Genomic DNA, 23,654 nt, shown 5'->3' on the forward strand with positions numbered 1-23,654 from the left:
CTTGCAAATCAAAGCCGAGCTCCGCTTGAAGGTGCTGCGGGAGGGGTCCCCAGAGCTTCCACCCCAAACCTCGCAGCTGCGGCAGGGGAATGGCTGGAATTTCCTGCCCTGGCTGCCTTGGGTGAGGCTTGTGCGGGCACATCCCAGGGCACTTCACATCCCAGGGCAGGATCCGCCTCCTCTCACCCCCTGGGATGGGTTCCTGGGGATGGACACGCTCCCAGCTCAGCGCAGAATTCCCGGGATGAGCTCCCCATGCCAGGGATGATGCTCTGGCTGAATAATTCCCCATCCCGGGGCTCCTCACCGCGGCTTTCCCTCACTGCCCGCATCCAGGAGATGCAGATGGATATTCTCTGCTGAGGGATGGGATTTTCTTGGCCGCTTCCCAGCCGGCACCACGGCTCCAGCCTGGGGGGAAAAAATCTCTGTGTGCTGCTTCTCTCCAGCTGCTTCCCGCTGCCGTGGATGCTCCATGCGGGAGCGACGTGCCCTGTGTACACATCCCTTTCCCCAGTCACGCTCCGGTGACTAATTCCCTCCTGATGGGCACGTGGAGCCTCATCCGTGTCCGTCTTCACAAATAAATACGTTTATTTCTCCTGGAGGTCGGACTGACAGCGACTTCCCCAAATTCTCCAGCAGCTTCCGTCCTCGTTCCTGGTCCAAAATTGTGCTTTGTGCTTCAAAAATCATCCGGGCTCTCAAAATCTTATGGTTTTAAGGAGGTTTTGGGGTTGTCTTTCCTTGTAGCATTTTTCTTGATGGAAGGTTTGCTGTTCTGGGATGTGCCCAGGTTGGGTTTGGTTTCCTTCATCAATTTTTCCCATCATTTAAAGCACCCACACTTAAAATCCTACAGTTTAAAGGAACTTTCTAGGTTATCCTTCCCTTTTATTGTGTTCTAAGGGCTTCCTTGGTAAAAGAGATGCTGCTCTGGGATGTGCCCAGGTTGGATTTGGTTCCTTCCAACCATTTTTTCCCCTTGCTCAGTGTTGGAAAGCTTTTTGGAGGAAGGATTTAGAGCTGATCTGGCTCCCTTGGAGCCTTGAACTTCATTCTTGGGCTCAGCACCACCTTCCCAAGGGATCACAATGCTCCCAAAAGCCTTGGCCTGGGATTACCTCCTGGATCCACACCAAAAACTGAAGGAAAAGGCTGTTCTGGCACTTTGGAAGGATGGGATTGAACAGGAAGATGCTCCCACTATGAAAAAGCTGCTTTTTAAAGCTGCTTCTCAATAACTGTCACATCAATCCTGGCCAGGCTGAGCTTGTTCCCTGAATACCCTGAGCTGGAAGGGACCCACCAGGATCAGGAAGTCCAAGTCCATGATGCTCTCAAGGGATTCTATTTAATGTCTGTAAACTGAAAATCATCCTCAGCAGAGCACAGACCCTACCTGGAAATCCAGGGAGCCCATCCAGGAAAGATGCTCCTTGGGAAGCAGAGAACATCCTGGTGCCAAAAGCATCTCCGGGAGGAAGGTGGTTGTGGGGTGAGCGAGGACTTCCCAAGCCAGATTTCCATTTTTGGAGGTCGGAGCAGAGGCATTTCCTGCACTTCCTGGGCTGAGGGGGCTGGGACTCGGAGTTAATCATTGACCGCGGGTGCAGCCGGGGCAGGAATGTCTTTGTCCAAGTGGAGCAGAAGTCTCATTTTTGGGAGATGCCGTAAACTCGCAGCAAAGGGAGAAAAATGCGATTCCTGCTGTGCTGGGGCAAAAGCTGCTTTTTTGCTTTCCTGACCCCTCCTGGTTGTCTTTGATTTGGAAACATCCAAAGGTCACCGTGGTGTCCACTCTGCCGATTCATCGTGACAGCGGGATGGGAAAACACGGGATGAGGCTTCCCAAACATCCCACGCTGGCAGCAGAGGGAGAGCCCCGTCCCCCAGCCCTCCGTGCCCCTTTCCAGACCTGAAATGAGCTGGGATGGAGCAAACCCCACCTGGGGCTCTGCCTTCGCTGAGGGATTTCTCATCCCGAATAATTCCTGGAGTTCCCAGCTCCAGCTTCCCTTGAGGCCAAGCCCCGGGGGCTGCCTGGAGCTTTGTGTGGTGGCAGCAGCCAGGCTGCTTTTCCCTTCTTATCCTCTGGCTGAAAAAACACCATGGGAAAGCACAAATTGCCTTTTTTCCAGGGAATATCCTCCCTGCAGCATCCAGCTTGCTCAGCCTGAGTGGTTTTGGGGAGCACTGAGGTCTGTAGGAAGTGGGAAGGATCTGATCCCGCTCTGTCGGTCCCAGGGGTCTCTGGGCACTTTCTGGGGATCCTTTGCTCGACAGCTGCGAGGAACTGATAGCCCTAAAATCTGGAAGGCAGCACTTCCCCTCTTGCCACTCTTGTAACAAGGAACTCTGAAAAAAAACCCCAAAAACCCCGAGTTTCTGCCAGCTCGGGCAGCTGCAGGGAATTTCCTGCATTTTGGGGAATTGGAGCCCTCTGGAGCCCCCTGCTCTGTGTCCTTACCACCCTCCCCACCGACCAGCAGCATCTGGAGAAGGGAAAAATGTTATTTATTTGGAATCATGGAATGGTTTTGTTGGAAGGGACCTTAAAGCCCATCCCGTTCCACCCCTGCCATGGGCACCTTCCACTGTCCCAGGGTGCTCCAGATCCCATCCAAGCTGGCCTTGGACACTTCCACACCTTTCCAGGCTCAGTAGTGCACAACCTGAGCTTTTCCTGGCCTCCCCAGAGTTCAATCCTCCTCTCCCTCAGCCCATCCCAGCTGCTCTTTCCCTGGGAACCGCAATCCCCCGGGCATCCCCGCTCTAGATCCGTGCCAGGAGAGCTGTGCCACATGGGATTCATTAACTGGAGAGGAACCTTCACCCTGCTGGGAAAAGGCTCTGGATTAACCTGACCTTCAGCACCCAGTGTGACCAGGAAGAGCCGAGGAAACGTGGGATGCAGCGGCTGCGCAATCCCCTCTTGCAGGCTGGTGAGGACACACTGGGACATTTCATCATCGCTTACTCAGGATCAAACCAGGGCTCCCAAAATCCCTCTTTTATGGCCCTTGCTGGGCTGTAAATCTCCAGTTTCCACTGCTGGCGCCTTTGGGGGAAAACATCCGGCTCCAGCAAACTTTGATGCTCTCGGAGTGCGTCACTCCTGGATACGGGGCTCGCGCCCACGGGCAGAAAATCCATTGCAAAAGCAGAGCCTTGGGATTTTGGGGTTTCTGCCAGGTCTTGCTCAATGTCACCGGAGAGGTCAGGGCCTCTTCCTGCACCCAGACATTCCAAGGGCTCCATCTTGGCTCTGGATCAGCACATTTGGCACCCTGGGCACGGTGGAGGGGGCTGGTGGCTGATGCGGACACCGAGATGTTGGGAGGGGAGGGAATGGTTGGGGTGGTTCTGCACTTGTGTCCTCCTGGGGTGATGCTCCTTCTCCTTTTCCTCCCTGGATTTGGGAGGCTGGAGGGTTGCAATCACCCTGGCTGATAAAATCCCTGGGAGAGGGATCACAGCAGGCTTGGGGCTCTGGGAATTCCCTGTGGGAAGGTGCCCCAGGAGCCGAGTACATCCCTGCCCACCTGCTGGAGGGATGGGAAAATGTCCCACTCGGGGTGCCCAAATCCACACGGGATGAAGCCCGGGAGATAAAGCTGAGGTTTCCCTGTGAGCCACACCTGGGATTTCCTTCCAAGGTGGATGCTGTGGGAAGGGAAAACCAGTGAAATGGGGAGGGGATCTGGGGGGCTCCATCCTGCACAGCAGGGCAGCGGAGCCGAGGCCGGGACAATCCCCTCCGTGTGCCCCTGCTCATCCTCACAAAACTTCTCCCTTCCCGTGGTTCAGGGTGAAACACTCGGTCTCGGCTTTGCCTCGGGCAACCTCGTGAGAAACGGGGTGAAAAAAGCCGGGGCAAGGCTGGAGCCGAGCCCCGAGGAGGAGCGGGGGATAAACAGCCGTAAATCAGGGGATTAGCGCACGTTCATCCCTGGCTGGAGCACAGCTGAGCTCCAGGAGCTTGGATCAACTTCAGGACACTCGGGAACGGCCTCGCCTGCCCCGGCGGGACCTGCCCGTTTCCTCACGCCACCGGCAGCTTCTCATCCCTCCGCTCCAAGCATCCCTGAGGAGAAGCCGGGAGAAGAGCGGTGCTGGAGCTCGTTCCCACTCTGGATTTGGTCCTGCCCGGAGCGCTCTGGCACGGTGCTGCCCGGCACACGCGGCCCCGCTGGATCCGAGCCACCGGGCGCTCCCGGCTCCATCCCCGCTGCCTCCCTTCGGGATGACGTAACCCCGGCCACGGTTGCCTCAGAAGGATCCAGGCTCGGGATGAAGCCATCCCTCGGCCTCACCTGGCCGATGGGATAAGATCCAGTGCGGATCCTCCGGCCACGAGCCCGAGCTGCCGCCTCCCCAGCCCGTCCCTGTTCCGCTGGGATTTTGGGAAGGAGCGGATCAGCCCCGCTCGATGGCGGCCACCCGACCCGCGAGGCGGCTGAGGATGCGGGGATGGGAAATCCGTGCTTGGAATGCTGCCCGCAGCGCACATCATCATCATCATCAGCCCCTCTCCATCGCCCCGCTCCGCCACCGCCGGGGGGTGGAGGTGAGAGGGATTCCCCGAGCCCTGCCCTCCGTAGGGAAAACGGGAGGTAGAAGGGAAATGTTTGTGTGTGAAAAGGAGCATTCCGTGTTTTTTATCTCTGCAGCTGCAAACCAGCTTGAACATCCCCCGGCTCCAGCACTGCCGGAGCTCCTGCTGGAAATCCCAGGCGGAGAGGAGAGATTCCTGCCGGGAGCTCTCCGGCGTCACTCTCCGGGGAGGGGGGACGGAGGGCGGGCAAAGTTCGCTCCTATAAAGTCAGGTCTGGTCCTCTTCATTCATTCCCCTGGCAGCACCGCCGGCAGCAGCAGCTCCGGCCTCTGCACAAGGACTGGGAGCAAATCCTGCCCCGGATCCGCCGGGTTTCTGCGGGATGCTGAGGACAGCGATGCCGAGCGGGGCCGCCCTCACCTGCCTGCAGCTCCTGCTGCTCCTCTCGGCCGTGGATTCCCGGCCCCACAAGTGGCACCAGGACAGGTTCCAGCTGGAAGCCGTCAAAAAGGAGATCCTGGAGCGGCTGGGAATGTCGGCTCCCCCCGTCCCCCGCCGCCAGCTGGACCAGGAGAGCATCCAGAGAGCGCAGCGGCTCTACCAGCAGAAAGTGGCGGAGCTGGCTGGGAACCGGAGCCGGGAGGGGGAGGAAGAGGAGGAAGCCGTGTCCGGGACCCGGCGGCTGCACCGCCTGACCCCCACCTGTAAGTGTCCGTGGCTCCGTGCCACCCCCCGAGCCTCATCCCCCCCGGGACACCCATTTGTCCCAGCGTGTCCCGCACTCGGGAATGTCACCCCGCTGCCCGGGGACATGACCGGGCATGCAGCACCGTGGCCACGCTCATCCTTACCCTGCTCCTTCCTTTGCCCTGGAAGTGGGGAGGAGTCACCGCTTTTTGCTTAAAACCACCGAAAAATCGGGGGTTGGGATGAGAGCTTTGACCAGCGGCAGCTCGGGGGCTCGGAGTGGGGCTCGAGGGGTTTGGGGGTGTGCGGAAGGAGGAAGGGAGGTGCCATCCCTCGATCCCCAGCTTGAGCTCCAGTCCGGGGGTTTATCTGCATCTGGGGGTGATTTAGGGAAATAATTTAGGGAATTAACGCATTTCCCCTCCTGCTGCTTGGGCTGGGATGGGACAGTCGGGGGTGCTCTAATGGGTCCTGGGGCGCTTCTCTGGCACCAGCAAAGCTGAGACCCTCCAGCCTGGGGGTCCCTGGAGATGGCGGCTCTGAGGACGAGCAGAGCAAAGGATTTCCAGCATCCCTCAGGCCGTGGGTGATTCCCTGCGAGCGGGGGCTTGGCAGGAGCTGATCGTGAGCCCGGGCTGGCGGGGAATTGCCGGCTCTCACACGAGCTGTCCCCTCTGTCCCCGCAGTGTTGCCCTGGCTGGACACCCCCGAGGGACATCAGGACCCCGAAGGACACCGGGACTCGCAGGGACACCGGGAGCCCCGCGGTCCCTACCGGTACCACCTCCTGCTGTCCCGCACCGCGGATTTCCACCGGCAGCTCCGGGTGCTGCAGGCGGAGCTGAAACTCTTCAAGCAGCCGCTGTCCCCTCCCGGCGCCTCGGTGCCACCTCGGGTCACCATCTACACCCTGCGGGGGGCTGAGGGGACCCCCCAGCTCCTGCTGAGCCAAGAGCTGGACCGGGATTCCCGGAGCCTGGAGCTGACAGGAGCCATCCAGCCCTGGCTGGCCGGGCCCGAGGCCACGCTGCGCCTGCAGTTGGATTTCACCGCAGACGTCTCGGCAGCCCTGGCCACCTCCGGGGGGGAAACGCTGGTGCTGGAGGTGGAAACCCAGGAGAAGCCGGCTCGGGCTGCCAGGAGAGCTCGGGGGCTGGAGGAGGAGTGCGGGAAGAGCGATGGGAAGTGCTGCCTGAAGTCGCTGAAGGTCTCCTTCCAGGACATCGGCTGGTCGGACTGGGTCATCGCCCCCAACAGCTACTACATGAGGTTCTGCGAGGGCTCCTGCCCCCACAACTACAAACCGGCCAGCATGCACGCCCAGATCAAATCCCGAGTGCATTCCCTGTCCAAGGCCACCCCCCCGCCCTGCTGCGTCCCCGCTGGCTACGACCCCATGGTGCTGATGCACCTGGACAGCGAGGGCAGGCTGGTGTCCAGCCTCTTCGAGGACATGCTGGTCACCAGGTGCCACTGTGCCTGATGGCAGCGCTGACAGCCCCAACCGGGATGGGGCAAAGCCATCCCGACTCCCGGCAGCTCCAGCACCCCAAAATCCTGCAGCACCAAGTGACTCCTGTGGCAGCCCTGGAACCTCCACTGATCTCAGCTCTGGGCTCTCCATCATCCACATCCCAAAATCCAGATCCTGCGGCACCAAGTGACTCCACGCCAGCCCTGGATCCACCACTGAGCTCAGCCCTGGAGTCTCCAGCACCCCAAAATCCAGATCCTGTGGCACCACATGCACCAGCCCTGGCTCTGCTGCTCAGTTCAGCCCTGGGACCTCCGGCTCTGCCACCCAGCTCAGCCCCAGCATCTTCAGTTGTGAACTCTCCCCCACAATAACTTATTCCCCTGCCTCTTCTCTGATTTCAATCTGTATTTTATTGAGCAGGTGGATCCTTCCCACCCAAGAGGTCCCCGATGGGGGGTGGGTCTGTGCCCAGGTGTCCATATTCCACTCCAGACTTCTCTGCTCAGAGACTTATTTATGCAAGTTATTTATTTCTAACTTATTGTATTTTATAGCAAAATATCCTTTTTTAGGGGGTGAAGAGGAAGGGGGTTTTGTGGTTTTCTATTTTAAATATTTCTATAAAATCAGAAGGATGTAATAATGAATAAAGTGATTGTAACGGGGATTCTGGGGGTCTCTGACTGTACCCCTGCTCCTCGGACGCTCTGGGATCTGACTCCACATGGATTTGCTGGTAAATCCTCACGGAATTTCCAGTGCCAGCATGTGAGTAATGCCCGGGCACTGCTCCCAGAGACCTTTGAGTTGTTTGTGTCCTTGGGAAGGCACAGCCCTGACCCCTGGGGGGGACACCCAGCCGGGAGGTGACCATTGCCCCATTTCCCAGCCCTGGGACCACCAAAAGGGATGGGGAACCCCCCTTGGACCCCCCGGGACTCCCCATGGCTCAGTGGGATGGCTCTGCTGGTCACAGCTCCCTTCTGTCCCCTCTTCCAGTGTCACCTGGGGTGTCCTGGGCAGCTCCTGGTGGGGACCTGGGCGTGGGGGAGGTGGAATTTGGGATCTCTGCTCTGGGGTGGGGGGTCTGGGGACCAGGGACTGAGGGATTCAAGCTCTGGAGATGGCTCCTCTGGGGACAGGGACTTGAGGGACCTGGTCTTGGTCCCTTGGGACCCCCACTTTGGGAACATGAGCTCTGGGGACCTGTCCCTGAGGGTCCTGCTCCTTTAGGACCCCCTGCTTTGGGGAGATATCCTTGAGGGTCCTGATCCCTTGGGACCCTCACTTTGGGGACACAGAGAGTTCCAGGGACTATCCCAGTGGGAAACCCCAGGGTTACCCACAGACCACGAAGGGTGAGTAATTAGAGATAATTAAACCATTTAATGGGGCACAGTGAAACCTCCCAGGGGCTGAGAGGACACCCAGACAAGCCATGGGTGCCCTATGTCCCCATGGCACCCAACAGCTCGGGGTGCCACCAGGAGGATTTAAAAAAAGGAGCATTTTTAGTTCCCCAAAGTGGCGGATTCAGCAGGAAAAGAGGGCACAGGTGGCACCGGATGTCCCCAACCGCCAGCACGTCCCCAGGCGAGCTCACACCCGGCTCTCCATCGGCCCCAGAAGGGGAAGAGGAAGCCAGGGCCGTGGTCAGCCCCAGCTCCTCCGGCCGGCCCCAGGGACCCCGAGCGTGTCCCGGCCCCGAGGCTCCGGTGCCGGTGGATGTGGCGTCCCCGCGGTCGGTGGCCGCAGCCCCGGGAGGAAATGTCAGCTCAGCCCTCACCCCAGTGTGAGAACTGGGGCGAAGGAGGGGACTGGGGCTGTTCAAAAAATCCCCCTGCAAAGGCGTTCTCACGGGACGAGCGTGCGGGAAGCACGCGGGACCCCCGCGGCTGTGGGGAATGTCCCTGTCCCCTCCGGGACAGCCGGGACGGGGCATCAGTGGGGGACAGAGAGCGTCCCCCCAGCCCTCCCAGTGTCCCCCCAGGCCCTCACTGGTCAGGAATGATGTAGACGTCCTCGGTGGGGCCCAGAGTGTTGGCGTAGATGGGCTGGTCCCCGGGGTCAGCCGCGCTCTCCAGGAAATAATCCTCATCCTCCAGAACCTGCGGGCTGGGGACCAGGGGGACCTCAGGGAGGAGGGAATGGCGGGGATGGGATCCATGGGATGGGATGGGATGGGATGGGATGGGATGGGATGGGATGGGATGGGATGGGATGGGATGGGATGGGATGGGATGGGATGGGATGGGATGGGATGGGATGGGATGGGATGGGATGGGATGGGATGGGATGGGATGGGATGGGATGGGGCAGGACACCACATCAGGGCACAGCACAGCAGGGAGGGGACAGAACATTCCCGGAATGTCCATTCCCTGTGCCGGAGCCTCACCTGTAGCGCTGCTCCTGCCATCCCGGTGCCCATCCCGGGGCCGTGCCGGGACACACGAAGACGTTCTCGTAGTCGGGGGTGTCGGTGACATCGGCGGTGCCGGCCCCGGTGTCCCGGCTGATGTAGCGGGGCTGCCGGAGGTTTCCGGGGGGATCCTCCTTCCCCCTTCCCACTCCGGCCACCGCGGCCGCCGCTCTCCTCCGCCGGTACCGAACGGCGGCGGCGGCGCCCAGAGCCGCCAGCACGGCCCCCGCGGCCGCAGCCCCGGCCAGCCCGGCCAGCAGCCCCGCACCGGGCCCGCACTCCCGGCCGTGGAAGTCGGTGATGTTGAAGCGATGCCGGTGGGAGGTGAGGCAGAGGCAGCGGATCCCCGAGCGGGCGCAGGGGGCCAGGACGGTGCCCAGCAGGTCACAGCGGCAGGACACGGACAGGGAGCTCAGCGTGGGCTGGAAGGCGGCGGGGGGCACGGCGGGGAGGGGGTTCCCCTCCAGCCGCAGGCTCCGCAGGGCCGTGGCGTTGGCGAAGAAGCCGCGGGGCAGCTCCCGCAGCCGGTTCTCCGCCAGGTCCAGCTCCTCCATCCTGGGCCCGAGGCGGGACCGGGGGCTCAGGGCCTCGATGCCGTTGTGCCTCAGCACCAGCCGGCGCTGCCGGTGGAACCGGCTCCAGTCCAGCTCGGCACATCCACGGCTCCGGTTGCTCAGGTCCAGGTCTTCAGAAGTGTCCGGCAGCAAGGCCGAACAGGGGATGACGGGGGTAACGGGGATCACGGGGGTGACAGAGATCACGGGGGTGACGGGGCGCAGCAGCAGCACCAGCAGCAGCAGCAGGGCCGCAGGGAGCCCCATGGTCCCCGCGCTGCACCGGGAGCCTGGTGGGAAGCAGGAATCAGGACCCCCATTGCCACCGGATCCCCCCTCTCGGTACGAACCAGAGCAGCCCAGCCTGGCCCCCACCCCACTCCCGCTGTTCCAGGGCTGGGCAGCTCCTGGGGGTCCCAGCGGGGCATTTCCTGCCCCCCTTCCCCCTCGCAACCCCTGACTCGCCTGCGCTCCGGCCGCTGCTGCCTGGTGTGGGGAAGAGGAACAGGCGGGTCCGGCTGTCCCGTGTCACCCCGGCAGGGCGTAGCCGCTCCCGGGGGAGGGTAGGGGGGCAGCACCCCCAAATCAGCACCCGCTGACCCCTGCCAGACCCCCCGGTCCTTTCTTGGGGTGCTGAGCATCCCCCTGGCACTGGCTGAGTGTCCCGACGACCCCGATGACCCGCGGGGTGGGGGGACACTCGCGTGTGCTCACAGACCCCCCCCCCCCGACAGCACAGGGACCCCCTCCGAGGGGGAGGGGCCGGGTGGGAGCCGGGGGTCTCTGTGGTGTCCGTGTCCCCTGGCACTGTGGGTGTCCCCATCCCGGTGTCCCCTCCCCGTGGCTGCAGCTCAGTGTCCCGAGGGCACCGCGTTCGTGTCCGCTCCCCATGTCCAAACCCCTCTGGTGTCCATGTCCCTCCACGTCCACCCCCCGTGTCCCCCCGTGTCCCCCCGTGTCCCCCCCCGTGTCACACCGTGTCCGTGTCCGCCCCCTGGTGTCCGATTCCTTCGTGGTTACCTGCTCACATCCCCGTCCGTGTGTCCCCCCCGTGTCCGTGTCCATCCCGCTGTGCCCATGTCCACCTGCCACATCCGTGTCCCTCTGAGTCCCCTGGTCACCCCCGCCTCGTGTCCATCCTCTCAAATCCGTGTCCCTCCATGTCCATCCTCCCAAATCCGCGTCCCTCCATGTCCATCCCGGCTCCATCCCCTCGTGTCACTGCCCCTTTAAGTCCACCCCATCGCGTCCGTGTCCACCCTGTCACATCCGCGTCCCCCTGTGTCCCCCGTGTCCCCCAGTGCCCCCCCCCCACGCCCACCCCTTCATGTCCGTGTCCACCCTTTCGTGCCCGTGTCCCTCCGTGCCCACCCCCTGGCGTCCGTGTCCCCCCCGCCGCAAATCCACGCTCTGTATCCTCCGTGCCCACCCCCCCCGTGTCCCCCCGTGACCTCCGGGTCCGTGTCCCCTCGTGCCACTCCCCCTTTAACCCCTGCCCACGATCCCCCGTGTTTCCCCGTCCCTGATGCCCACTCGCCTCGTGTCCTTGCCCCTCCATGCCCACCCCCCTCGGGTGCGTCCCCCGTGTCCGTGCCCACTCCTCGCCTCCGTGTCCCCGCGCCCCCCGCGCCCACCCCCCCGGCTCCGCGTCCCCCCTGCCACATCCGCATCCCTCTGTGCCCCCTGTGCCCACCCCGTGGTGCCCGCGACCCTCCCCGCGTCCCCCTCCCCGAGACCCCCCCTCCCTGCCTCCCTCCCTGCTCGGTGCGGACCCCACCGCCTCCCCCCGCCGCCATCGCCCCTTTAAGCGCGGCGCGCGGCGCGGGGGGGGTGGTGGCGGCGCTGCCGGAACAGCCGCGCGGGGGGGGCGCGGCGGTTTCAAGCTCCCCCTCGGGCGCGCGGCCGCAGCCGGCGGGGCCGGGCCGGGCCGGGCCGGGATGGCGGCGGGGGCGGCGGGGGCGGCGGGGGCCGCGCGGGGCCGGGCCCGGGGCCGCTGACAGCCGCCGCCGCGCCATGTACGCCAAGGGCAAGGGCTCCGGCGTGCCCTCGGACGGGCAGGCCCGCGAGAAGTGAGTGCGGCGCCGGGCGGCGGCGGGGGACGGCCGGGGCGCGGAAGTTTTTGCCGGGGCGGGCGCCGGGGGAGCGGGGACGGAGCGGGAAGGAAGGGGGGGTGGGGGGTGAGCTCGGGAAAAGCGGGGGGAGATCGGGGGGCGGGCGGACCCCCCGGCCCCGCCCCGCCGGGGAGCACCGGCAGCCGCGGGGCAGCGGGAGCTGGCGGGGGTCAGCCGGGCACCGGGAGCCGGGATGAGCCCCCCGGTCTGCGGCATCCCCCGGGGCGCCGGGGGGCGGGGTGCGCCCCCCGATCCGTGGCATCCCCCGGGGCGCCGGGAGTCGGGATGAGCTCCCTGGTCCGTGTTATCCCCCGGGGCACCGGGAGCTGCGGGGGGCATCGGGAACCGGATGATTCCCCCCGGTCTGTGCCATTCCCCGGGGTACCGGGAACCGGGATGATCCCCCCCCGGTCCGTGACTTCCCGGGGCACCGGGACCTGGGATGATCCCCCTCGGTCCGTGGCATCCCCCGGGGCACCGGGAGCCGCGATCACGCCGTGGCTAACGAGAGCCGGGATGTGCCCCCCGGGTATTGCCACATCTTGGGGCACCGGGAGCTGCGGGAGCACCTGGACCCGGGATGATCCCCGCGGTGTGCGGCATCCCCGGGGGCACCGCCAGCCGGGATGCCCCTTCCCCGACCGTGCCATCCCCCGGGGCATCGGGACCCGGGATGATCCCCCTGCTCCGTGCCGTCCGCCGGGGTACCGGGAACCGCGAGCGCCCCGTGACTGCCGCGAACTGGGCTGTGCCCCCCCGGTCTCTGCCATCCCCCGGGGCACCGGGAGCCGGGGTGATCCCCCCGGGCATCGCCATCCCCCGGGGTACCGTGACCCGCGGTGGCACCGGGGCTGCCGGAGCCGGGATGTGCCCGGTGCGCGGCGTCCCTGAGGGCACCGGCAGCCCTCCCCGGCCGTGCCATCGGGAACCGGAATGGCACCGGTGCTGCTGATGCTCCCCCGCCCCTGCCACCCCCGGTCCCCAGGAGCGTGACCCGCCGTTCCCGGCTGTCCCTGTCCTGCTGCGTCCCAGCGCCCGAGGCCACCGCGGTCCCCGGGGCAGCTGCTGGGGCCGGGGGGCTGCGCCCACCGTGGGGGCCCCGCAGGTCCCGTTCGTGCTCCCGGGAGGGGCTGGAGCACCGGGGGCTGGGCCCCGGGGTTCGGTGAGTGTCACCTGCCGGGGGACAGCCGCGCTGGCACTGACCCCTGGGCCACATCCCGTGTGGGAGGTGTCACCTGTCCCGGAGCCACCCCAGCGCTGGGAGCGCGGAGCGCGTGCGGTGGCACCGCCGGGAGTCACCCGGTGTCACCCGCGGGACCAGCGGGTTCCCTCGCAGGGAGGTGACATCGAACCTCCTTCATTAATTCTGCACTAATTGCTCCGTCCTGGCTGTTTCCCCGTGTCTCTCGGGGTCCGTTGGGTGGGGGTGTCACCGTGGGGGTGGCAAGGTCCCTGACGCTGTCGCTGTCCCCGTCCTGTCCCCCCCCAGGCTGGCGCTCTACGTCTACGAGTACCTGCTGCACGTGGGGGCCCAGAAATCCGCCCAGACCTTCTTGTCGGAGGTAAAGGGGGGGAGGGCGGCACCCTCGGACCCCCCATCCCAGCCCTGGGGGGGTCCTGGAGCCCCATCCCCGGTTGGGGGCTGCTGACCCCCCCTCCCCTCCCCTCCCCGCAGATCCGATGGGAGAAGAACATCACGCTGGGGGAGCCCCCCGGCTTCCTGCACTCCTGGTGGTGGTGAGTTGGGGTCTGGGGGGGTTGGAAAGAGGGGAACCCCCCACCCATTATCCTGGGAGAGGGCCTGGGAGCTTCCACCCCCCCTCCAGTTCTGCCCCCACATCACCTCGTACCCCATAAACCTAAACCAGTCCCTCTGCTTTTCCCATCAGCGATTTGGGGGCCCCCCCTTTCCCTCCCATCCCGGCCCCCCCGCCCGGCTCCTCCAGATGGATCCAATTTGGCACCAAGGGTGGAGCTTGGGGGGGGCTCCCAGCCCCGGGGCTGGACCCCCGCACTGGGGGGGCCCCAGCAGAGCCCCCCGAGGGGGGCGATGGGGATGTGGGAGGCACCCATGGTGATGGGAGGGGGCCTGGGGGGGGGTCAGTGAATGATCAGTTGGTGATTTTGGGGGGGGGGGGCACACACAGTGAGGGGGGGGCTCAGCTGGCACCCAGCCAGCACCCCCCAAACCTGGGGCAGGGGGGGCACCCGCAAACAGACTCGGCCCCTCTGCTGTCCCACAGCCAGGGCGGGGGGGCGCGGGCAGGGGACCCCTCCCCACATCCCGCTCCGGGATGCTGCAGCCTGATGTAAAGTCCCAGGAATTTGGGCTCCGGCCGTAGCGACCGTTTCCAGGGAAAACAGCGGCAGCGCCGGAGCCGGGAGGCCCCCGCCGAGGGGGGGGACACGGCCGCGGCCCCCCCGCCCCATCGGTGACACCGAGCCGTGGGGCTCGGGGGGGACACAGGGGTACAAACTGGGGAGGGGTCCTCACCCCCTCCCTCCCTCCCGTTCTCCCAGCGTTTTCTGGGATCTGTACTGTGCCGCTCCGGACCGCCGCGAGACCTGCGAGCATTCCAGCGAGGCCAAAGCCTTCCATGACTACGTGAGTGCCTCGGGATGGGGAGGGGGGGTCCCCGCTGCGCCCCCCTTCCCTCCCCTGCCCGCCCCCGGGACCCCCCCGCCGGGGTTCCCGTGCGCCGCCAGCCCCGGATCTGTGGGTGACCTATTTCACAGGGTGGCGGCGGGGGAGGGGTTAATCCCTGGGGGCCTGGCTCGGTGCCCCCTCCCCCCCCCCAGCCCCCGGGGACCCCGGTGTGCCCTCCCCCCACTGTCCCCCCCCCTCCACCCCAGGGGACAGGGACCCCCCCCCATTTCCCCTGTCCCACGCCATGGGCACGGTACCGGGGTCTCGCTGCCCCAGCGGGGGTGTCACCCTGTCACCTCCCCCTCCCCACGTGGTGTCCTGGGGGTCGCGGCAGGATTGGGGCTCCCCCCTCCCCCCACAGTGAGGGGACCCCCCCCGGAACAGCTCCGGGGGTTTAATCATTGGCACAGAGTCAGCAGCCGCCGGTGCTCCGGGTGCTCCCAGCATTCCTGGTGTTCCCGGTATTCCCAGTGAACCCGGTGTTCCCGATATTCCCGGTGTTCCCCATATTCCCGGTGTTCCCGGTGTGTCCCAGTGCCAGGGCCCAGGCCCTGGGGGGGAGCTGGGGCTGGGGGGGGGGCACCGTGCCCTGGGATGGGGAGGGGTCCCTGGGATGCTGCGGGATGCAGGACAGTGCAGGATCCGTGTCCCACAGGATGCCGTGGGATGCAGGATGGTGCAGGATGCTCTGGGATGGTTTAGGATCCCCTGGGATGATTCAGGATCTCCTGGGATGATTTAGGATGCCCTGGGATGATTTCAGATGCCCTGGGATGATTTAGGATGCCCTGGGATGATTTAGGATCCCCTGGGATGATTTCGGATGCTCTGGGATGGTTTAGGATGCCCTGGGATGATTTCAGATGCCCTGGGATGATTTAGGATCCCCTGGGATGATTTAGGATCCCCTGGGATGGTGCGGGAGGCCGTGGGCTCCGCGCTCCTGCAGGATTTGGGGTGCTGGGACGTGTCGGGTGCCCCCGTGGGGCGCAGCCAGCCGGGGGGTGCTGTGGCACCCGCGGTGACACGGGGGGGACACCGTGGGCTGCGGGACAATCCCTGGCCCCGTGGATTCGGGACCCTGCTGCCCCCAGGAAGCCCCTTACCCCCGTGGGGTCCCGAGGGGGTCCCGTGGGGTCCCGTGGGGCTGCGCTGGCGCCGCAGGGGTTGCAGCAGGACCCCCCCCCCCCCCCCCCGCCCCCCGCCCCCGGCGCTGCGCAGAGCTGATTTCCATGCTGGAATTAATGAGGCGGCCGGTGCGGTGACGGTGACGCCGGGGACATGGCGCGGGTCAGGCCACGTTGCCATGGCACTGCTGCCTGGCAGAGGTGGGGAGCGCTGGGGGGGGGGGCAGCCCCACGGCCCCCCCCCGCACCCGCTGGGGTGCCCCACGCAGCCGTGCCCCCATCCCAGTGCCCGGCTGGGCTGAGCTGGGGGTCCCAGCACGGATCCCCTCACCTTCCCACGGGTGCTGCTCCAACAGCCCCCACCCCACCCCCCCAGGCACATCGGGACCCCCGGGAGCATCCCGGTGACCCCAAAAAACCGGGGGGGGTCCTGCCTGTGCACAGTTGTTGTGGGGGGGGGGGGTATTGGCAGCAGCTGCCCCACAGCGGGGTCTGGGGTCCCCCCTGGGGTGAGGAGCCCCCAAACCTGCCACCCCCCCCCCCCCCCCCACGTGTCCCCCCCCTCCAATTTTCTCCCTCCCGGCCTTGAGCCCGCAGGAGGAGCCTCAGCTCCCCAACCTGTTGCCATGGCAACTCTGCTTTGCATCACCGACAGATGGGGGGGACGGGGGGGCCCCCATTTGGTCCCTGCTCTGAGGGGGCAGCTCCGTCACCCCCGTGAGGGACAGCGGGGGCCCCCATCTGTCACCATCACTGCCTCTGGGGCAGCTCGGGGGGTCCCCAAGAGGGGGCACGGCCTGGGATCCCCCCCCCCCCCCCCCCGGGACCCCCATGGATCCCAGGCGCCCACCCCCATGGGGTAGAGACCCCATCTGAGGTGTCCCCCGTGCCCCACGGGGTGTCCCCATGGCCATCCCTGTCCCCAAAGCAGCAGCAGCAGCGCCCTCCCGTCACCCTCCGAGCACAGCGGGACCCCCAACCCCGCCGGGCTGGCTTGGGGTGGGGGGCGCAGGGCCCCCCGAGTGGAGGGGGCGGCGCGGGGTCCCCCCCTTCTCCTCCTCGCCTCCAAATTGAAACCAGTTGTGGCGCAGGGGCCGAGCCGGAAAAGCGGCGCATTCCTTCCCCCCCTAACAGCTCCCCTCGGACGGGGCCGGCCGGCGAGCGGGGCCAGAGCCCCCTGCCCGCGCCCCCTGCCCGCGCCCCCTGCCCGCGCCCCCTGCCCGCGCCCCCTGCCCGCGCCCCCTGCCCGCTCCCCCCGTCCTGCGCCCCCCGGCCCGCGGGGGTCCCCCCGGCTCGGGCTGGGGCGAGCTCGGTGCCGGGGCTGGGGGTGACAATGGGGGTCTGGGGGCGGTGGGGACCCCCCCCCCCCCCCACGGCCCCGCTCTGAGCTTTGTGTCCCCCCCGCAGAGCGCGGCGGCAGCGCCCAGCCCGGTGATGGGGACCCTGCCCCCCGGGGATGCCATGGCCGGGGGTCCCGTGCCCCCCGCCTTCTTCCAGGTACCGAGCCCCGCGCCCCGCCGGGGTCCTTCGCGCGTTTGGGGGGGCGGGGGGTGACACCCCCACCGCCCCACGGCCCTCCAGCAGCCCCCCCCCCCCCCCCCCCGTGAGGTCACAGCCCCCCCTCCCAGGGGTCACCGCCCCCCCAAGCCCCCCGCCCATAATCTGTTGTGTTTCTCTCCAAGGCTCCTGCGGGTGCCCCCCCTCCGCCCCCCACCCCCGGGGTGCCCCTGCTGGGCCCGCACGGCCAGGTAAGGGTGGGCACGGCCCCCCCAGCCCCCCGGCACGGCCCCGGGCCCCTCCCCACGACCCCCCCAGGGTGACACCGACCCCCGACCCCCCCTCAAACCCCGGCTGGACCCCCAAACCCCCCCTCTCTTGCAGCCCTTCATGTCCCCCCGCTACCCCGGTGGTCCCCGGCCCCCGCTCCGGATGCCCAACCAGGTGAGGCTGCCGGGACCCCCCTCCCCACAAAAAAGGGGTGCAGCCCCCCGCCCCCAGCACCCTGACCTTGTGTTGCCCCCCCCGTTGCAGCCCCCCGTGGGTGTTCCCGGCTCCCAGCCGCTGCTGCCCAACGCCATGGACCCGGCTGCGCGCTCACAGGGTGAGTTGGGGGTCCCTGCGCCCCTCCCCGTCACCCCCCCGGGACCCCAGGGTGGGTTTTGGGGGGCGCTGCGGGGGTCTCACACCTCCCCCTCCCCGGTTTGTGCAGGACATCCCGGAATGGGGGGCCCGATGCAGCGCATGAACCCCCCCCGAGGCATGGCCGGGATGGGGCCACAGGTACGGGATACTGGGGGTACTGGGGATACTGGGGTATGGGGTATGGGATACTGGGGGTACTGGGGGTACTGGGGACACGGGGGTATGGGGTATGGGATACTGGGGATACTGGGGGTACTGGGATATGGGATATGGGATACTGGGGATACTGGGGATATGGGAAATGGGATACTGGGGTATGGGATATGGGGTATGGGATACTGGGGGTTATGGGATATGGGATACTGGGGGTACTGGGGATACTGGGATATGGGGTATGGAATACTGGGGATACTGGGGATACTGGGATATGGGATATGGGATACTGGGGGTACTGGGGACACTGGGGTATGGGGTATGGGATACTGGGGATACTGGGGATATGGGATATGGGATACTGGGGGTATGGGATATGGGGTATGGGATACTGGGGGTTATGGGATATGGGATACTGGGGGTACTGGGGACACTGGGATATGGGGTATGGGGTAACTGGGGATCCTGGGGATATGGGATATGGGATACTGGGGGTATGGGATATGGGGTATGGGATACTGGGGGTTATGGGATATGGGATACTGGGGGTACTGGGGATACTGGGATATGGGGTATGGGGTACTGGGGGTAATGGGATATGGGGATGGGATATGGGATGGGGACAGGGATTTGGGGATGGGGACAGGGATTTGGGGAGGGGATTTGGGGATGGGGACAGGGATTTGGGGATGGGATATGGGATGGGGACAGGGATTTGGGGATGGAGTATGGGATGGGGACAGGGATTTGGGATGGGGACAGGGATTTGGGGATGGGATTTGGGATGGGGACAGGGATTTGGGGATGGGGTATGGGATGGGGACAGGGATTTGGGATGGGGACAGGGATTTGGGGATGGGATATGGGATGGGGACAGGGATATGGGATGGGGACAGGGATTTGGGGATGGGATATGGGATGGGGACAGGGATTTGGGGATGGGATTTGGGATGGGGACAGGGATTTGGGGATGGGATTTGGGATGGGGACAGGGATTTGGGGATGGGATATGGGATGGGGACAATGCCGGGGGTGTCCCAGCCCCGCTGACCCCCCCTCCCTCTCCCGGCAGAGCTACGGCAGCGGGATGCGCCCCCCCCCCAGCTCGCTGGCCGGCCCTGGAATGCCCACCATGAACATGTAAGACCCCCCCCGTGCCCCCCCATCACCCCCCCAGGGTGGGGGGACCGGCAGGACCCCCCCTCACTGTCCCCGTTGCCTTCCAGGGGTCCTGGTGGCCGCGGGCCCTGGCCCAATCCCAACGCCAACTCCGTAAGTTTTGGGGTGGGGTGGGGGGGGGTAATACCTTGGGGGGGGTCCTGTGGGGGTGCCGCCCCCGTGTCCCCCCCCATTCTGACCCCTCTTTGTCCCCCCCAGATCGCCTACTCCTCCTCATCCCCTGGGAATTACGTGGTGAGTTTTGGGGTGCACCGTTGGTGTGGGGAGGGGGCTGCAGTCACCCTGTGACCCCCCCCCATCCCAACCCACCCCCCCTTTTTCCTTCCTCCTTTCCAGGGCCCTCCTGGGGGTGGCGGCCCCCCCGGCACCCCCATCCTGCCCAGCCCCGGAGGTGAGCGAGGGGAGGGGGTGAGTGGGATTTGGGGGTGTGAGTGGGATTTGGGGGGATGAGTGGGATTTGGGGGGGTGTGAGTGGGATTTGGAGGTGACAGTGGGATCTGGGGGGGTGTGGTGGGATTTGGGGGGGTGTGAGTGGGATTTGGGGGGGTGTGAGTGGGATTTGGGGGGGGTGAGTGGGATTTGGAGGTGGGGGGGGGTTTTGGGGGGTGTGAGTGGGATTTGGAGGGTGTGAGTGGGATTTGGAGGTGACAGTGGGATCTGGGGGGGTGTGGTGGGATTTGGGGGTGTGTGAGTGGGATTTGGGGGTGTGTGAGTGGGATTTGGGGGTGTGAGTGGGATTTGGGGGTGTGTGAGTGGGATTTGGTGTGTTGTGAGTGGGGTTTGTGTGTGTCAGTGGGGTTTGTGTGTGTCAGTGGGATTTGGGGGGCTGTCAGTGGGATTTGGAGGGTGTGAATGGGATTTGGGGCTGTCAGTGGGGTTTGTGAGTGTCAGTGGGATTTGGGGCTGTCAGTGGGGTTTGTGTGTGTCAGTGGGATTTGGGGGGCTGTCAGTGGGATTTGGAGGGTGTGAATGGGATTTGTGTGTGTCAGTGGGGTTTGTGGGTGTCAGTGGGATTTGTGGGTGTCAGTCAGTGGGATTTGGGGGGACCACCTCACCCCCCACGTGTGGTGTCCCCCCCCAGACTCCACCAACTCCAGCGAGAACATGTACACCATGATGAACCCCATCGGACCCGCGGGGAACCGGCCCAACGTGAGCACCGGGGTGGGGAGCAGGGACTGGGGCCAGGGGGGATCCCCCCAACATTCCTTAACCCCTTCCTCACCCCCCTTTCCCCTGCAGTTCCCGATGGGGCCCGGACCCGAGGGGCCCATGGGCGGGATGAGCGCGATGGAGCCGCACCACATGAACGGATCCTTAGGTGGGTGACACCCCCTGGGGACAGGAGGGGTCCTTTGTCCCCTCCAGCACCCCCAAAATCCCAAATCCTGGGGGATATGAGCTCCATCTGGGGCTGGATGGGCTCGTGCAGCGGGAGGGGCACACGGCAGGGAGGGGGGAATGGGTTCAGGGGATGAGCACGGATTTGGGGGCGCACACGGGGATTTGGGGGCATGGATGGAATAAGGGATACGTGGTTTGGGAAGGACACGTGGATTGGGGGGGGTCACTAACACCCCACTGTCACCCTGGCAGGCTCCGGGGACATGGATGGGCTGCCAAAGGTGAGCTGGGGACCCTGGGACCCCATTTATTGGGATACCCCCATGTGCTGGGACCACCCCATTTACAGGGACCCCGTTTATTGCCCCCCACCATGTGCTGGGACCCCGTTTATTGCCCCCCACCGTGTGATGGGACCACCCCATTTATTTGGACCCCATTTATTACCCCCAGCCATGTGCTGGGACCCCATTTATTGCCCCCCACCATTTACAAGAACCCCATTTATTGCCCCCCACCATTTACAAGAACCCCATTTATTGCCCCCCACCCTGTGCTGGGACCCCATTTATTTAGAGCCCATTTATTGCCCCCCACCATTTACAGAGACCCCATTTATTGCCCCCAACCCACCAGAACCCCCCAATAACCCCCACCCCCCCCACATTAACTCTCTCCTCCCTTTCCTCTAGAGCTCCCCCAGTAATTTGGGGGCCCTGAGCAACCCCCCCGGGACCCCTCGCGACGACGCCGAGCTGAGCAGCAATTTCCTAAATCCCTTCCAAAGCGACAGCGTAAGGGACCCGGCGGGGACCCCCGCGGACCCCCGGGGGGGCAGGCGGCGAGGGCGGGGGGCCCGGGGGGGGCGCGGCGGGAGCAGCAGCCGGGGTCGGGGGGGGTCAGCGATCAAACCCCAGTGGCGACCCCCCGAAATTGTGTCACCGGCGGCGGCGGCGGCGGCGGCGGCGGCGGCGGCGGCGGCGGCGGCGGCGGCGGCGGCAGCGGCAGCGGGGGGGTCGCTTTGGCCGAGCGAGGCGTGAAGGAGGGCGGCTCTGGAGAGACCCACCCCCACCGGGACCCCTCCTCTCACCCCGGGACCCCCTCCCCAGGGTCTAACGCCGCGGTGTCTCCGCTCTCTCTATAGTACTCGCCCAGCATGACAATGAGCGTGTGAGCCCCGCGCCGAGGCCGCCGACAGCCAGACGCCCTCTCTCACCCACCACCGAAAAAACAAAACAAAAATCAAAATATTTCATTGATTTTAATAATCAGCCCCCCCCCCCCCCCCCCCCCCCCTTTTTCACCCCCTCCACCCGCCCAGCACCGCCCCGGTCCTTCCCCTCACCCCCTCCTCAAATTCCGCCCGAGTCACGCCCCTCCCCATCCCTCCCCTTTTTGCCGTCCCACCCCTGCGACCCGCTCCTCAAATTTATATATATATATATATATAATTTTTTTTTTTTCCCCCCCCTCCCGAATGAACACTAAAGAGGAGAGGAGAGAGCGCGGGAGGGGGAAAAAAAAAACAAAAAACAAAAATAATTAATAATGATGATTAGAAATAAGTCACGTGACTTATTTGCTGTCCCCACATCCCCCCCCCCCCCAGCATTGGGACCCCCTCCTCCTCCCCCCCCCCCCTTTTCCAGCACTGGGAGCCTCCTTTCCCAGTCCTTCCCACCCCCCCTGAACTGGGGGTGCTCCCAGCACTGGGATTGACCCCCCCACAACTTCTGGGACCCCGTTTATTGCCCCCCCCTCGCACTGGGATCGAACACCCAGCACTGGGGACCCCCCCCCGCCACATTCCCAGCCGCAGCCCCCCCTCCCCAGGGCGGGGTCGGTGCTGGGAGGGGGGGTCTGGCACTCTGGGGGTGCTGAGGGGACATTTTTGGGGCGTTTTGCCCTCCCACGTGGGGTGGCACCGAGCCTGGGGAGGGGGATTTTTGTTGGGGGGTTCATGGCATTGTGGCCCCCCCCTCCCTTCCATGGCAGGTGAATCCTCCCCAATTTCGGGGGTCTGGGGGTGTAGGGGGGGGCTTCACTGAGCTGTGCCCCCCCCACCCCAGGCTGGGTTCTCCCAGTGCCCCCCAACCACACCCCAAAACCGGGGGGGGGGGGGGAGGGAACAGAACCAGCGCAGCCCCCCCAGTGTGGGTGCAGCCCCCCTCCCCTAAACCCAGGCTGGGAAAGGAGTGGGGGGGCCAAGCCGTGACCCCCCCCATGGAGCACCCCCAGTCCCCCCAGTGCTGTTTGGGGCAGGTCCCAGTGCAGAGGAGCCCCCCCAGCCCCGTCTGTGTGCTCAGCCAGCACTGTGACCCCCGGCCCCCCCCCCGAGCGCCAGACCGGGGCCCCCCCCCCGACCCCCAGGGACCACTTTTAATATGAAGGAATTTTTTTTTTAATTCTTTTTTTTGTTTTGTTTCTTTTTTTGGGTTTTTTTTTTTGGGTTTTTTCTTTTTTTTTGGTTTTTCTTTGCTGATTTTTTTTTTTTCCTCTTTTATAACAGAAAGGACCTCAAAGCCCCTCCTTTACCCCCCCCCACCCCCCCTCAAGAGCCCCCCCAAAATGCCGCCGCACACCCAGGCCCCCCCCTCCCCTGTACAGCCCCGCACCGGGGGGGCTCCCTTGTGTCCCCCCCCAAATGGGGGGGCAGCCCCCCACCCCCATAGGGGTGACCCGACCCCCCCCCCCCCCTCCCAAATTAGGCGTAGTCGTTCTGTGTAGGGACCCCCCCTCTCATTTCTAAGCCTCTAGAATCCCCTCCCCCCATTGCTTATCAAAACAAAAATGGGGGGGAAAACCCCGCCCCCCAAAAAAAAAAAGAACAAAAAAAAAAAAAAAAGAAAAAAGAAAAAATAAAAAAAGAGCAAAAAAAAGAAAAAAAAGCGCCCTAAAATGATAAAAAAACCACAAAAAACAAAAAACAAAACACTCCACGACCCCCCCAACACCCCCCTCCCCCCGCATCAATAAATGTAATTTGATTTTTTTTCAGAAGGCGCCGATATTTGGGTCTCGCTGGGGGTGGGGTGGGACCCCCAGAACCGGGTGAGGGGACCCCAAAACCACATGAAGAGGAACGAGGTGGACCCCAAGAACCAAGTGAAGGGACCCCAAAACCAGGGGAAAGAACTCGGAACCAAGTGAAGGGACCCCAAAACCATGTGAGGTCCCCAGGAACCACCTTGGGGGACCCCAAAGCCCCCCAAGAGACCCCAAAACCCAAGCGAAGAGACCCCAAAAACTGGTG

At 64.9% G+C, this 23,654-nt stretch overlaps 3 protein-coding genes across 5 annotated transcripts; 2 read left to right on the forward strand and 1 right to left on the reverse strand.

Annotated features, from left to right (window-relative positions):
* Positions 1–4,868: 4,868 nt before the first annotated feature.
* On the forward strand, positions 4,869–6,741 carry GDF15 (growth differentiation factor 15). The gene is made up of 2 exons (XM_005531690.3): positions 4,869–5,262; positions 5,932–6,741. The coding sequence occupies exons 1-2, from the start codon at positions 4,941–4,943 to the stop codon at positions 6,726–6,728; spliced, it is 1,119 nt and encodes a 372-aa protein (XP_005531747.3). The 5' UTR covers positions 4,869–4,940; the 3' UTR covers positions 6,729–6,741.
* Positions 6,742–8,169: 1,428 nt separating this feature from the next.
* LOC102113598 (uncharacterized) lies at positions 8,170–10,966 on the reverse strand. 2 transcript variants are annotated; one of them, XM_088067682.1, is made up of 3 exons: positions 10,164–10,966; positions 9,121–9,988; positions 8,170–8,830 (listed from the first exon to the last, which is right to left on the reverse strand). In XM_088067682.1, exons 1-3 carry the CDS (start codon positions 10,519–10,521, stop codon positions 8,170–8,172), a joined length of 1,887 nt encoding a protein of 628 aa, XP_087923808.1. In that variant the 5' UTR covers positions 10,522–10,966. The 2 variants fall into 2 exon arrangements, with proteins under 2 accessions (XP_087923808.1, XP_005531748.2); XM_005531691.3 differs by having other exon boundaries at positions 8,579–8,837.
* Positions 10,967–11,643: 677 nt separating this feature from the next.
* On the forward strand, positions 11,644–21,687 carry SSBP4 (single stranded DNA binding protein 4). Of its 2 annotated transcripts, XM_088067685.1 has the most exons (18): positions 11,644–11,767; positions 13,299–13,371; positions 13,485–13,546; positions 14,330–14,414; positions 16,991–17,080; positions 17,266–17,331; positions 17,465–17,524; positions 17,615–17,684; positions 17,793–17,863; positions 18,951–19,018; positions 19,105–19,150; positions 19,256–19,291; positions 19,394–19,448; positions 20,139–20,209; positions 20,300–20,378; positions 20,654–20,682; positions 21,094–21,195; positions 21,546–21,687. In XM_088067685.1, exons 1-18 carry the CDS (start codon positions 11,712–11,714, stop codon positions 21,573–21,575), a joined length of 1,149 nt encoding a protein of 382 aa, XP_087923811.1. In that variant the 5' UTR covers positions 11,644–11,711; the 3' UTR covers positions 21,576–21,687. The 2 variants fall into 2 exon arrangements, with proteins under 2 accessions (XP_087923811.1, XP_087923810.1); XM_088067684.1 differs by lacking the exon at positions 17,266–17,331.
* The last annotated feature ends 1,967 nt before the right edge of the window (positions 21,688–23,654 follow it).

This window comes from Pseudopodoces humilis, chromosome 28 (assembly GCF_049639895.1).
Source record: "Pseudopodoces humilis isolate 2021_Gansu_Grassland_sample_001 chromosome 28, ASM4963989v1, whole genome shotgun sequence".
In the NCBI taxonomy this organism is placed as follows: Eukaryota; Metazoa; Chordata; class Aves; order Passeriformes; family Paridae; genus Pseudopodoces; species Pseudopodoces humilis.